The sequence below is a fragment of the Mobula birostris genome, chromosome 24, assembly GCF_030028105.1.
Source record: "Mobula birostris isolate sMobBir1 chromosome 24, sMobBir1.hap1, whole genome shotgun sequence".
Classification (NCBI taxonomy): domain Eukaryota; kingdom Metazoa; phylum Chordata; class Chondrichthyes; order Myliobatiformes; family Myliobatidae; genus Mobula; species Mobula birostris.
In genome coordinates, this window is record NC_092393.1 from 23,905,767 (window position 1) to 23,918,146 (window position 12,380).

The 12,380-nt window shown below is 36.4% G+C and overlaps 1 protein-coding gene across 1 annotated transcript in view; it reads left to right on the plus strand.

The window, feature by feature from the left end:
- tbcd (tubulin folding cofactor D) overlaps window positions 1–12,380 on the plus strand; it is a 268,544-nt gene that overhangs the window by 22,803 nt on the left and 233,361 nt on the right. Inside the window, exons 5-6 of the mRNA XM_072241956.1 lie at window positions 5,576–5,722; window positions 6,753–6,808. Of these exons, the coding sequence (XP_072098057.1) occupies window positions 5,576–5,722; window positions 6,753–6,808 (203 nt within the window). The remainder of the gene's footprint in view (window positions 1–5,575; window positions 5,723–6,752; window positions 6,809–12,380) is intronic.

Here is a 12,380-nt window from a genome sequence, read left to right on the forward strand (position 1 = left end):
AGGCTGAGGTAGAATATCTGGAAACAGAGATTGAAACAAATTGGCAAAATAGTCCAATAAATTCCCACTCTCAGAACCTTCCTTCGGTCCAACAATTCGAATGTTATTCCGACGAGACTTCGCCTCTAAATCGACAATCTTGCGTTGAGCCTGTTCCAAGCGAGTTGAAATATCCACAATCTGACATTTCGATTCTTTAAACTCAGTCTTCAAGGAAATAATATTTTCCTCTATAGTCTGAAAACTCTGTCGGAATGACTTCAACTCAGAAGTGTTATTGTCTATTTTGTTGTCGAGAGCCATCAACGCGTGTTCCAAATGCTCAGCCCAGACAGGCATATCTTCTGACTTTTCTTTCGAAGTTTTTCCCTTTCCATTGCTGGATTCAGAAAGCTGCTTTCCACTTCTTAAAGATTGTGACATAATGATAGCTATTCCCTTCCAAGCTCTGACAAATATAAGTTAAAAATTTGAAGTTTAAACTGGCGAAAAGGAGGAATTAAAGGCAGCCACAAAATTTGTGTGTTACTTCATTGAGCAGCAGGCAGAAGTCCTCCACATTTTACCAGTATGGTGTCGCCGGTATAATCTTCTATGTAGTGGTGTGCTGGGGCAATGGCATCAACAGGGTTTCAATAAACTGATTAGAAAGACTGGCTCTGTAATAGGAGTCAAACTGGACACAATGAGGCTGTAGTAGAGCTAAGGACCCTACAGAAAATCCTGGCAATTCTGGACAATATTTCTTACCCTCTGCATGCCATCTTGGCTGAACAGTTGAGCACTTTTAGTAATAGACTAAAACAACTGCGCTGCTGCAAAGAGCAAGGTAATTCTTACCCTCGGCCATTAGGCTCTATAATGAGTCAGCTTTTAGCTGGGGAAGTGATAACCTCCTCCTGTTGGACTGTTTGAGGTAACTTATTTTTTATTCTTTCTTTCTTTCTTCTAATATTTGTATATCTGTGCACTTGTAATGCTACTGTGACACTGTGATTTCCTTTAAGATCAATAAAGTATCTACCTATAGAATGTAATGTTGAAAAGTTGGAAGTTATTTCAGGCACCCATAGAGTAGTGCGTTGTATTTTTTTTTGTTATTTTGTGAAGTTAGCATAATTGGTTGAATGAATTCAGAAAATTTTGACTGTTTTTCCTTTTATGCAGCTGACTGGAATGAAGCTGTGGAACAATTAAAAATTACCTTGGTCCAGATTCAAAGACGGTGATAAGATACGTGCTAAAGCTGGCACTGCTTTCAAAATGACTAGACTTTATTTAGTCTTCTCTTTTCCTCAAATACCATACTGGAGAACTTATCACGTACACTGTGCCATCATAATTTAAATTACCTTTCCCAGGCACATGGTTTAAACACATTTTTAGATATCAAGGGGTAAGGGGTTAGTTGAGGAAAATGTGCTGCAGTAAAAGATCAGTCATAACTGTATAGAAAGGCAGAATGAGCATGAAGTGCAGAATGGTCTGCTTCCAATGACTGGCACTTTGAATTTGAGATTTGTGATAATTAATAATGATTAATAATGGATTAATAATGTGAGAATAACAAAAATGCAGCTACTTGTTTGACATCAGTTGATGATATGCTTTAAAACTTTGTCTATCTTTGTGAAAAGGTGACAATTTCTCAAATATTTCAAGGCCAATGCAGTTGTGCAAAATTATGTGGCTTCTCCAGAGCTGCCAGCTTGAAAATCAATATAGAGTTCAGTTCTTTAACCAGCCCAAGTATGTGCAGATAATGGTGACTAGAGTGGATATTCTTTATGGTTGTTCATGTCTATTCTTTGGTTTGCAGAAAATGTTTTGACTTGGTTACTTTCAATTTGGGAGGTTTTGTGGCTAGGCGTATGAAATCTTTGGGGAGAAGTAAAATGGCAGGTTATCTCTGATGGAATTAATCCAATTTATTGTATTCTTGTAAAAGTAATTAGCTGCAATCTCTTGGTTTAACTTTCAATTTAAAATATTGATTTGTCTGTTAAACACTAGAAACTATACTTACAACAATTAAAACATTGAAACTGACTGAAATTAAAAAGAAAAATCTGCTTATCATTTTCCTGGAAGCCAGACTTTTCCTTTAAATGAGACTTTTGTGCTTTCACCAGGTTTAACTTGGTGCAAGATATCAGACTAACTTCCTGCCTGAGAGCTAGGAGGTCTCCAGAAGTTCCTGGTGCCCTGATGGACTCTATGGGAAGCTTGCTGGTGCAATATGGGAACATGATAGAAGATGCTGACATCAGCTTGCACAGATGTTAGTAGCAGCAACAAACTTTCCTGTCATGGACCCCGTGACGGGGATAAAGAACCAGCAGAAATAGAAACCACTTTGGAGTCTTGTATTGCTATAAACTAATAATATTTATTAGTAACTACGCAATACAGTAATATAAATGTAAATAAATCAAACAGGTTAGCAATGATTATATATAAAAGTAAGTGTGGAATATATATGTATGAAAACCAAGCTTCTTTAAGTCTAGGGGTAAAAAGATACAGTCTTACGATGTTGAGTAAAGTTCAGTTCAGTTCAGTTCAGTTCGTGGTATTTAGTTGAGTAGTGATGAAGAGAGAGAGAGAGTGAGTTGAGTCTTCAGGTGCGCTGATGCCGTCGATCTTCTCGTCGTCCTCTGAAATCCTTTACAAGTCACTGACTGTGACTTTAACCAGGGGGACCGGTCTTCTGTGGTGGAGCTATCACCCAGGCGAGGGTGGACACATAGACAACTCCCCACCAGTCAACCCCTTCTTCTTCAAACTGGAATAGCAATTTGGATCAATCCGCCTGATTGATCCTCCAAAACCCACTTTCTCTGCGGGCATAACAATGCTCATTCAGTGTCCAGATCATGTGTCCTGAGGTCTGGGTCATCTGACCTCCCATTTCTTTCACCAGGCTGAGCATCACCTGTCATTCAAAGAGTCCCTCCCTCCTTTGTCTGTAAAGGAGTACAAGCAGGCAACATGTCCTTGAAGAAATATCAACAATGTGTTGAAAATCATAGCATCGAGTGTCCACTGCCTTTGGTCACCATAGCAACCTTTGAGCTGCTCGGTGCTGTCTCTAACTCCAAACTCAGTAAAAATCCAAAGTTACTTCCAATGCCTTAAAGTGACAGTCCAACTGTTAATCTTCGTCTCTCTCTCTCCCTTCAAAAGCAACATATCGGTGATAAATAACTCTGTCTCTCTCCTTTCCAAACAAACCATCAATGATAAATGTCTCTCTCCAAACAGTGAGGGGATCCAGGAGTACCCCTCACATTCCAAAGAAAACATGAGTAAATCCTGTCATTGTTGCCAAGTTCCCGGCTGAGCCATATTGGTTCTGTTCCATTTGCTTTTCACTTGGGTGACCATTGCAATTTTGTAGCATGCCTAAGGTATCTTCATTTTTGATATGAAAACGTTATTTTGCATTTATTTTCTTACATTTACTTTTAACTTAGACACATTCCTGCAGCTTTGGAGCTCAATGAAGGAGTATCAATGACACTCAGTTTTGTTAAAAACTTCCCAGGTTTTCATCCATATTTGCCCATATATTGTTTGGATTTAGCGCAAAGATAGACTTTGGTTTGGGAAGAATATATGCTAAATATAAATATGCTTGCTCTGTTGCTTTTTACAAACCATTAACTTAGTTCCCTTCAACAGGCACTTATGGCCTGTTAGTACAATTGACCATTGACTCAGTTGGTAATTGGAAGTACATTTTTCCCACAACCAATAAAGGTTCATTGTGTGTGGCAGGGATGTTGTGGAAAGAATTGAATAAGGTTTAACATGTGGCTATAAGATCAGAATCAGCATTATATACTCCTGTGTTTGATGATCAGGAAGTTCTGTATAATGTATGATAGATTTGGTAGTACTTTGGATTGTGGGAGGGAACCGGAACATCCAAAGGAAACCCATGCAGTTATGGGGAGAACGTACAAACTGTTTAGAGGCAGCTGGAGGAATTGAACCCAGGTTGCTGGTACTGTAAATTGTTGTGCTAACCACTATGCTACTGTGCTGCATAATACTTAACAGAATTCAACTTGCATAATGTCTTGGTTCAGAGACTTTTAATGTAGAGAGTTCTGAAGTTTGACCTGTGAGTGAAAATATTACATCTCATCTGACTTTGATTAGTGAAACCTAATATTGAGACAGCGATCCCATGTTCTAGTTCCTTCTGCAAGATGATCTATCCACATTGTGTTGATTCCACAAGCTATATAAATGTTTAACCTGGTGAGCACCCTGAAAGGATACAAAATGTATATTAATTTTTATTATTTCAGTATAATATAATTGTGACTAAGGGAAAGGAAAATCAAGCTCAGTTTTAGTTTACATTATTCAGTTTGGAGTGAGAATCAGTATTGGACATAAGCAGTGAAAGTAATTGTGAATATTTTAGTCATGACGGATTTATATTTCTTGATACAGCAACAAATATCACCCTTTTGAATTAAAATTAGATTATTAGATTAGATTATGAGGACACCCAGTCTTTGTTTATTGTCATTTAGAAATGCATGCATTAAAAATGATACAAAATGAGACTAATTCCATGTAAACTATTATTTGGTCCACATGGGGCACAGGTTGTGGAAGAGAGACAAAAAACTGGGGATTTTTTATTTGGTAAATACCCTGTGTTTACATACATTATGTCTTTTTATTTTAATTTTAAATTTAATTATTCATAAAATATTTCAGATAATCATGTTTGTGTATTTTTAAGGATTTCATGAAATGAAATTATTGTCTAGAGTAGTTTTAAAGTAATGGGGAACAGTTATTCAATTGATTAATTTTTACCTTGTGCAATATTGTCCAATAGTAATTTGTGATTTATTAATTTATTAGTCCTAAATGCAAACTTACCTGAAGTCAAGTAGGCTCTTTAATTTAAAGGGTGGATAAGGATTTTTTTCTTGTATCATGATTTAGATTATCGTGATTATTTTAAATAAGAACCACAGAAAACAATTCTTCTGTTTCCATGAAAATTGTTTTGACATGGAAATTGTTTAGACATTTCATAACACTGATATGCAACTATATTAAATTCCTCTCTAAATGAGGACTTAGAACTTTTTGAAATGTTTATTATGTTTGCCAAAATAATATTGAGCTTTTCTCAGTATTTCTCAGTATGTATTTTCTCAGTATGTTGCTACTTTCTTCTTGTGCTAACACTTACTCTGCCACACAGAATAAGTTCTAGTGAGAAAGGAGTGGGAACAGTTTATGGCTTAATCTGTGGGTCTATGTTGTCCATTGGGAAGTGCCTGCGCACTTGATATACAGCCATAAATAGCCAACTCTTGAAAATCAACAAACTGTGGCTGCTGGAAATCTGACATAAAACAGAAAATACTGGAACTGCACAGCTAGTAATTTCTAAACTCCTCTCTTGGCCCTGAGTAATGTTCAGGAGGCTTTGGTCGTTTTGTGGCCCTGAATTCTAATGGCCTCTGGTGTGATATTTTGGTTTTCTTAGGCTGTTATGTCATTTTTTGGTGAAATTTTTCATTTTTGTGTATTTCAGACTTGGGAGACACGTTACATACTTTTATTGTGGTTATCCATGACTTGCTTACTTCCGTTTGATATGGCACGACTTGATGGTAATAACTCTACGCTAGAAGGACAATCTAAGATACCTGTTATGGATCAGGTTTTGAATGTAGCAAAGGTAAATGCTGTGATAATCTATTACACTCATGCAGAATCTTGATAAGACCAAGCATATGCAGAGAAGAACATTAGGACAACAATTTCAGATGCTAGAAATATGAAATAAAAAGCAGAAAATGTCAGAAACCCTCAGCAGTTCATGCTAGATCTGTGGAAAGAGGAACAGTTGACATTTCTGAAAACCCTGAAGTGCAGAGATGCTAGGATATTAACCTTACTCAATTTATAGATTTTGTTCATGAATATGCATTGTTGGAAGAGGTGAAGAAATACTGAAGAATACCTTATTGTTATAAGGCCATAAGATATATAAAAGGGTGGCAAGAATATAGGCAGCGGACTTCATCAAGGATATTATTGAAGGATAGTTAGAGGTATTTGGGTGAAAATGGAAGCTATTTAAAATGAAGAAATGCTAATCAGAACAGATGTTTGTGCTGTTTCAGCATGACTGATGAGATGTAAAATTGTCAAAGTAGAAGACTGGATGTCTTGACAATGACAAATTAACAGTTATGCAGAAATGTTATATTGTGAATAAACAGGTCTTCAGTGTACCAAACATATTTCATTATTCAATGGTGTGGTGCACTGTGATTCTGTAATCACATCAATTTGTTTAAGGTGTAAATGCAAAAACTACCCTGTTAATTTATCTTTGTTGATATCATGTAACCATTTGTTTGTCGAATAATGCTTTGTCTCTTAGTGCCCACTTTAATGCAAAGAATTTAACCAGCATTCTTGCTTCAGATTACTTTTTAACCCAGTTAGCATATTTATAAAGGACAGCTGAACTGTCTCATCCACAGCCTAGATTTGTTTGTAAACAAGTGTACATTGAAAGTACCCAACCTTTTCAAGGTGTGGGGGTAGGGGGAGGAAGTGAAGTTAACATTGTGTAACAAATGTAATTCCATGATGGAATTAGTTTCTAGCCAAAAATAGCCAGAGTTGCATAGAAATTTGGATATTATTGGTGTTATGCTTTCAGTGTATGATAAGTGTGTATATTTTTTTTATTTTAGTCTTACCTGACAGTTAGTGACAAAGGAAGAGATGCTGCTGCTGTCCTTGTATCCAAGTAAGTGTTGCCTGTTGTTTAGTTGGTTTCAATAGGTACATTTAATATCAGAGAAATGTATACAATGTACATCCTGAAATTGCTTTTCTTCACAAACATCCACAAAAACAAAGGAGTGCCCCAACGAATGAATGACACTTAAATGTTAGAACCCCAAAGACCCCCAGCTCCCCCCATGCAGAAACAGCAGCAAAGCAATGACCCCCCCCACCAGCAAAAAAAGCATAGTCATCTCCCCCCGAGCACTCAAGCTTGCAGCAAAACATCAATAAAGACACAGACTTGCAGTACCCCAAAGACTACTTGTTCACCTGGTATTTGACATACCACAGGCTCTCTCTCTTTCCGTAAAAGGGAAAAAGAGGTGCCCACATTTCACAGTGAGAGGGGAGACATAACAAAGCAACTCGCTGATTTACGGTGTTAAAAGTCTGTTGCGTTGCTTTTTCCGAGCTCTGTGCCCAAAGAACTCTGGTCTCTGCGCATGCAGCCAGCAGCCAGCTGGCTGCTTTCGAGCTTAGATCTCCCACAACGCACCAGGTGGCTGCACCGACCTCGAGTCCGCCCTCCTCCAGAGGCACGAAAATCCAGCATCCTGAAGGTGCACTGGTCTTTCAGGCCGCGTCCTTGGCATATTGAAAAGCGGCCGGTAGTGAGACCCTGAGAGTAGATCCCATTTCCACAAAGAACTGAAGTCAGCGGGTAACTCCAGGTCAGGGTCTTCAAAAGAACCCTGAAAAGGGGGGAAAAAAGAGATGTTTAAGATAGAAATAGAGCTGTTTCTGAAGATGCAAACAAAGGAGTTGCTGTTAGGTGCCATCGTCCTTCTAAGCTTCGCCTATGTTTCTTCTGAATATATGAAAATTTTCGTCTTGAATTTCATAAGTATCCATGTATGTACGAACAGAAAGATCAAAGATTGAAAAACCTTTACTCTTGTTATTTGTACTGCCATTTTTACTTCGTAAAGTCAATTGCACAGCAATGGTGTGGTACTCATTCATTACAGGAGCCTTCAGACTAAATCTCTGCTTATAAGAGAACTCATGATTTTTTGAGGATGCAGCACAATCATTTGAAGCAGGAATCAGCTATTTGGACCCTTGTGGTTGTTTCACCATTCAGTGAGTCACATGTGTTCTTTTACTTTAGGGCCATTTTCCTGCACATTCCTTTAAGTTGCTAAAATTCATGCCTTGAATAAGTTTAGTGTCTTATATCCACAACCCTCGAGTATAAATTCCATGGTTTATCACTCTCTGGGATGGGCAATTAACCACATATATTGAGACTTTAGTTTTAACCAACTCTCTCCCTCTCCCCCCGCCAGGGGAAACATTTGCTCTGCATCTATTCTGTCAAACCCATTAAACATTTTGTATGTCTCTACGAGATCTTCTTTCAGTATTCAAACCAGAATTAAGATCTACTTGGCTTAATCTCTCTTTAAATAAACACACCATCCCAGGAATGTTTGCTTTTGTGGAATTCATTGCAGTATTACATTTGGAATTTATTTGATTTATAGTGTAGCTTTGTGCAGAGGAACACTCTCATCTGATTCATTTTGCAGTAGTCCAATAGGTCCTTCACATAGAACTTGTGGAATCACAACTGTATAGAATTTTTTTTCTCATTAAAAGAAGTTATTCCAATGGCACTTAATTATCCGTGGCTCCTGTTTTTAATTCAACAGTTGTTCAAATATATGTAATCTGAAATATATGCAATGTGACATAAATACAATTGATGGACAAACAATGCAGTAGTAACATGTGCCACATAGTGGTAATGTTCAGAATTGCAGGTCTTATTTTGTTTATTTCAACTTTGTGGTTATATAGTCAAAGAGTATACAGCACAGAAACAGGCCCTTCAGCCCATCTAGTCCATGCTGAACTATTACACTGCCTAATCACATCAACCTGCACTTGACCATAACCTTCCATACGGCTCCCATCCATGTACTTATCCAGACTTCTCCTAAATTTTGCATAGTAGAGGAATTAAATTTTGCATAGTAAGGGAACTAAAGGTTATGGGGAAAAGGCAAGTAGGTGGAGATGAGTCCATGACCAGATCACCCATGATTTTATTGAATGGTGGAGCAGTCTCGAAGGGCCAGATGGCCTATTCCTGCTCCTATTTCTTATGTAAGTGTTGCATTCAAACCTGCATCCACCATTTCTGCTGGGGTCTGCCCGAGCAAAGGGTAAGAATCTGCTGTGCTTCTGAACGCCATCCAGTGCCCTTTTATAAAGCGGTATTTGGTGACTGGCACAAGGGAGCGTAATTTATTAATATCAGTTCATAGTTTTCCATGTCATCTATTGAGTAAGCTGGAATATTTTGGTCAAATTCCATGGGGGCTGAGCAATAGCAATTGTTCTTGATGGTTGTTGGACATTTAAATTCTCCAAGTTTACTCAGATTACTTGGTCACAAAGCAGAAAGATCACAAAATACTGACAGTGACCAAATTTATCATCTCAATGCTAATGTTTTATTACTGATTACTATAATAAAATGATTCTTTTAAAATGTGCTGTCTTCAGAAACTTTTGATGTAGCTGATTTGTTTATTTAGAGGTTTTCATATTTTCTCTGTAATCTCAACTGCGTAGAAATGATTTAAACTGATGAATCTCAGGGTTGTATGCTGCATACATACTTTGATAATAAATGAACATTAAATGTTTGACTCTTTGAAACTGATGTAAGATTTTCTTTGTGGACATTGTTTTTGCTATGGAAAAAATGGCAATCTTCTCTTTTGGTGTTAATTGACAATCATTTTAGACATGGTGACCACCATGTAACATAAAAAAGGTGTGGAAATAGTTCACTTTACTTAATTTCCAGAATAAGAATTTTTCTCTGATGTTATTGGAGCGAGAGAGAGGCACATGGCTGTTATCAGCTATACTTCTAAAATAAATTTTTGCCATTTCCTGAATATTCTCACTCAGTTATGTACAGACATACTTTAAAAGCAATTGAACTTTATTATCAGTGGATCTACAAGGTACAAGTAAAGGTATCATTATCTGACAGAGGAATTGTATGTTTTGAGGTCTAGTGATTGATTGATGTTGGTTATTTATCTAAATATTATACTAAGTCTGGGCCTCCGAATGCTGAAGAAGTGAAACAAGAATGGTTAATACTTACAGAAAAATACTTACAAACATAAGGAAAGATAATTTAATATTTTGGGGGTAGTTTGTTTGTCAGAAAAATGTTTCAAGCTTAGAACTAGATCTTGGTAGCTACTCTTACAACATATCCTTAACAGAGAATAAGTAAATACACAAAGCCATCAGCTTGCAAAACTCACTAAAAGAACAGGAGAACCTCTTCTCTGTCACTGAGCTCTCCATAGAGCTTGCTACACTTCACACTCCACACTCCCTTTGCTTGCTAGGCCTCCCACGCATTCTCCCTGCCAGCCCTTGTGCTTAAAATCCTCCCACAAGTAACACTGGAGTGATGAAAGCTCGCTGTGCTGTTATGTGGTTTTAACTTGGTATGTCATCTTTTAAACAAATTACATTACAGTAATTGATATGAAAGAAAAGTTTCTATTATAAACAAAAAAGAGTGAAATGCAGAAATAATAGCTCACACTCCTAACTATTGTACAAGATAGAAAAATGCATTCCGATCAATGGAAGTGAAAAGATAATATGTAGTTTGTACATTTCTCTATGTACATACTTTATAAATGAATGGGAAGTATTTCAGTTTTAAAACAAATATATTACACAGAAATTTGACTGTGCACAAATGAGTAGGTTTTAGAACTCCAATTAATGCACACATATACTTGAAATTAATGTATCATAGTGATATGTATTAATGTACTATGTACGTTATTAATGACGAAAACATACATAATGTTTCAGGCTGACAAATGTACTTGGTTATAATGTATATACAAAAGGGCACGTAGTTAAATTTCTCTTCAAAGATGAGTGGTTGTTGATTGTAGAATATCAAAAGTTTCTCCTATTCGATATACACCCATTGAATGCTCATCTGATCTCTTGATCTAATGAAAGAATTGATTCTTAGTTGCAGTTACTGCTGAAAATAATGTATGTTTTTTTATTCATGCAATGTTATTAGTGCAGCCCACTGACCTCGGGCTTTCTGTACATCTATATATGATTGAGCAAATATGACAAAGTATTTTATGTACATTTTAATGTTGTCTGTTTGAAATCATTAAGGAAACCCCTTCATTTTTTTTCTTGATGTCATTTTATAATAATGCATAATGTTCATAAAAATCTATATTAATAGAGGTCTACAGTAATGGGAGTATAAGAAGTTCTTGATATACAATGGAGTTATATATTAAAAGATACATTGCTTAAATTTCAGTGCATAATAGTCAGGTTTAAGCAGCTTGGAATATTTTAATATTAACAGAATTCTAAGGTCACAGAGTAATTGTTTGAATCTCAGTTTATTAGTACACTTTAAATTACAAACAAATTATTTAGAGCAGAAAAATCTTGGGCATATGCAACCAGCATGCACAGATGAGTATGTTTTTACTGGATTTATTTGACTAAGTGGCTGAAATACCAGTTGGGTTTTGGCAAGTGTGGAATGATGTACATTGTGGCCATGTGAACTTCACAAATTGTCGGTGACAAGCATTTTGAGAAATCTTATACCAGAACTTCAAGTCTATTGCTTGGTCTTCCTTCTTCGTAAAATTTACATTTCATCAATTCCTTTTATTTTTCAGCAAAAGTCAGCTTCCAAAACAAAACAAACAATAAAATAAGAAGTATCAAAAAGCAGAAAACAGATTCATTCCTTTTTTAAATTAAAGAAACTACTTTTAGAATTTTGATGGCAGATATAAATTCTTGAAGAAAATGAAATTTATATATTTTCATGCAACTTTATTAGGTCGAGTTGCTGTCTTTAAGATGGACTTTAAGAAGCGGCTGCTGGAGAGGACAATACCCTCTTCAAACATTGTAACAACTGTTAGTTATGTGACCTATAGACTCCAAACTTGACGTTGGATGTATCATTGATCTGATTGATGGCATTGTGGAGAAATGCTTCAAGTGTTGAGAATGTCAGGAATTGTACGTAGAAATCAAAGTCTCCAGAATTATTGTAGTGTGCTATGTGTAGCATTGGGCAACAAAAAGAACTGGGTGAAAGGCTTTTGAGATTGTCCTTTGAGGAGATAAGAAAGTATACCATTAGCTGACATTGTTGCCAGTTTTATTAATGCATAGTTCATTGGTTTATGTCTGGTATAGGCTTTACATTTATATTTCCTGTCCCAAATATCTTTACTCACTGATGAAGTTTGATTTTCTATGGAGGAAATATGAAATGGCTTTTAACAGTTTAAAATGCTAGAGTTAATTTCTTGGTCAATTTGGAAAAGAAAACTTCTTCAAATGCTGTCTTCAAATTGAAGCTTGAGAGACTGGAATAGGGTATTGGATTCTCTCCAGGCTGCTTGTTGGTTGACAAGCATAAAAATCTTTCTGAATTTAATAAGCCATTGAATGATATATTGAAAATGAAAGTACTG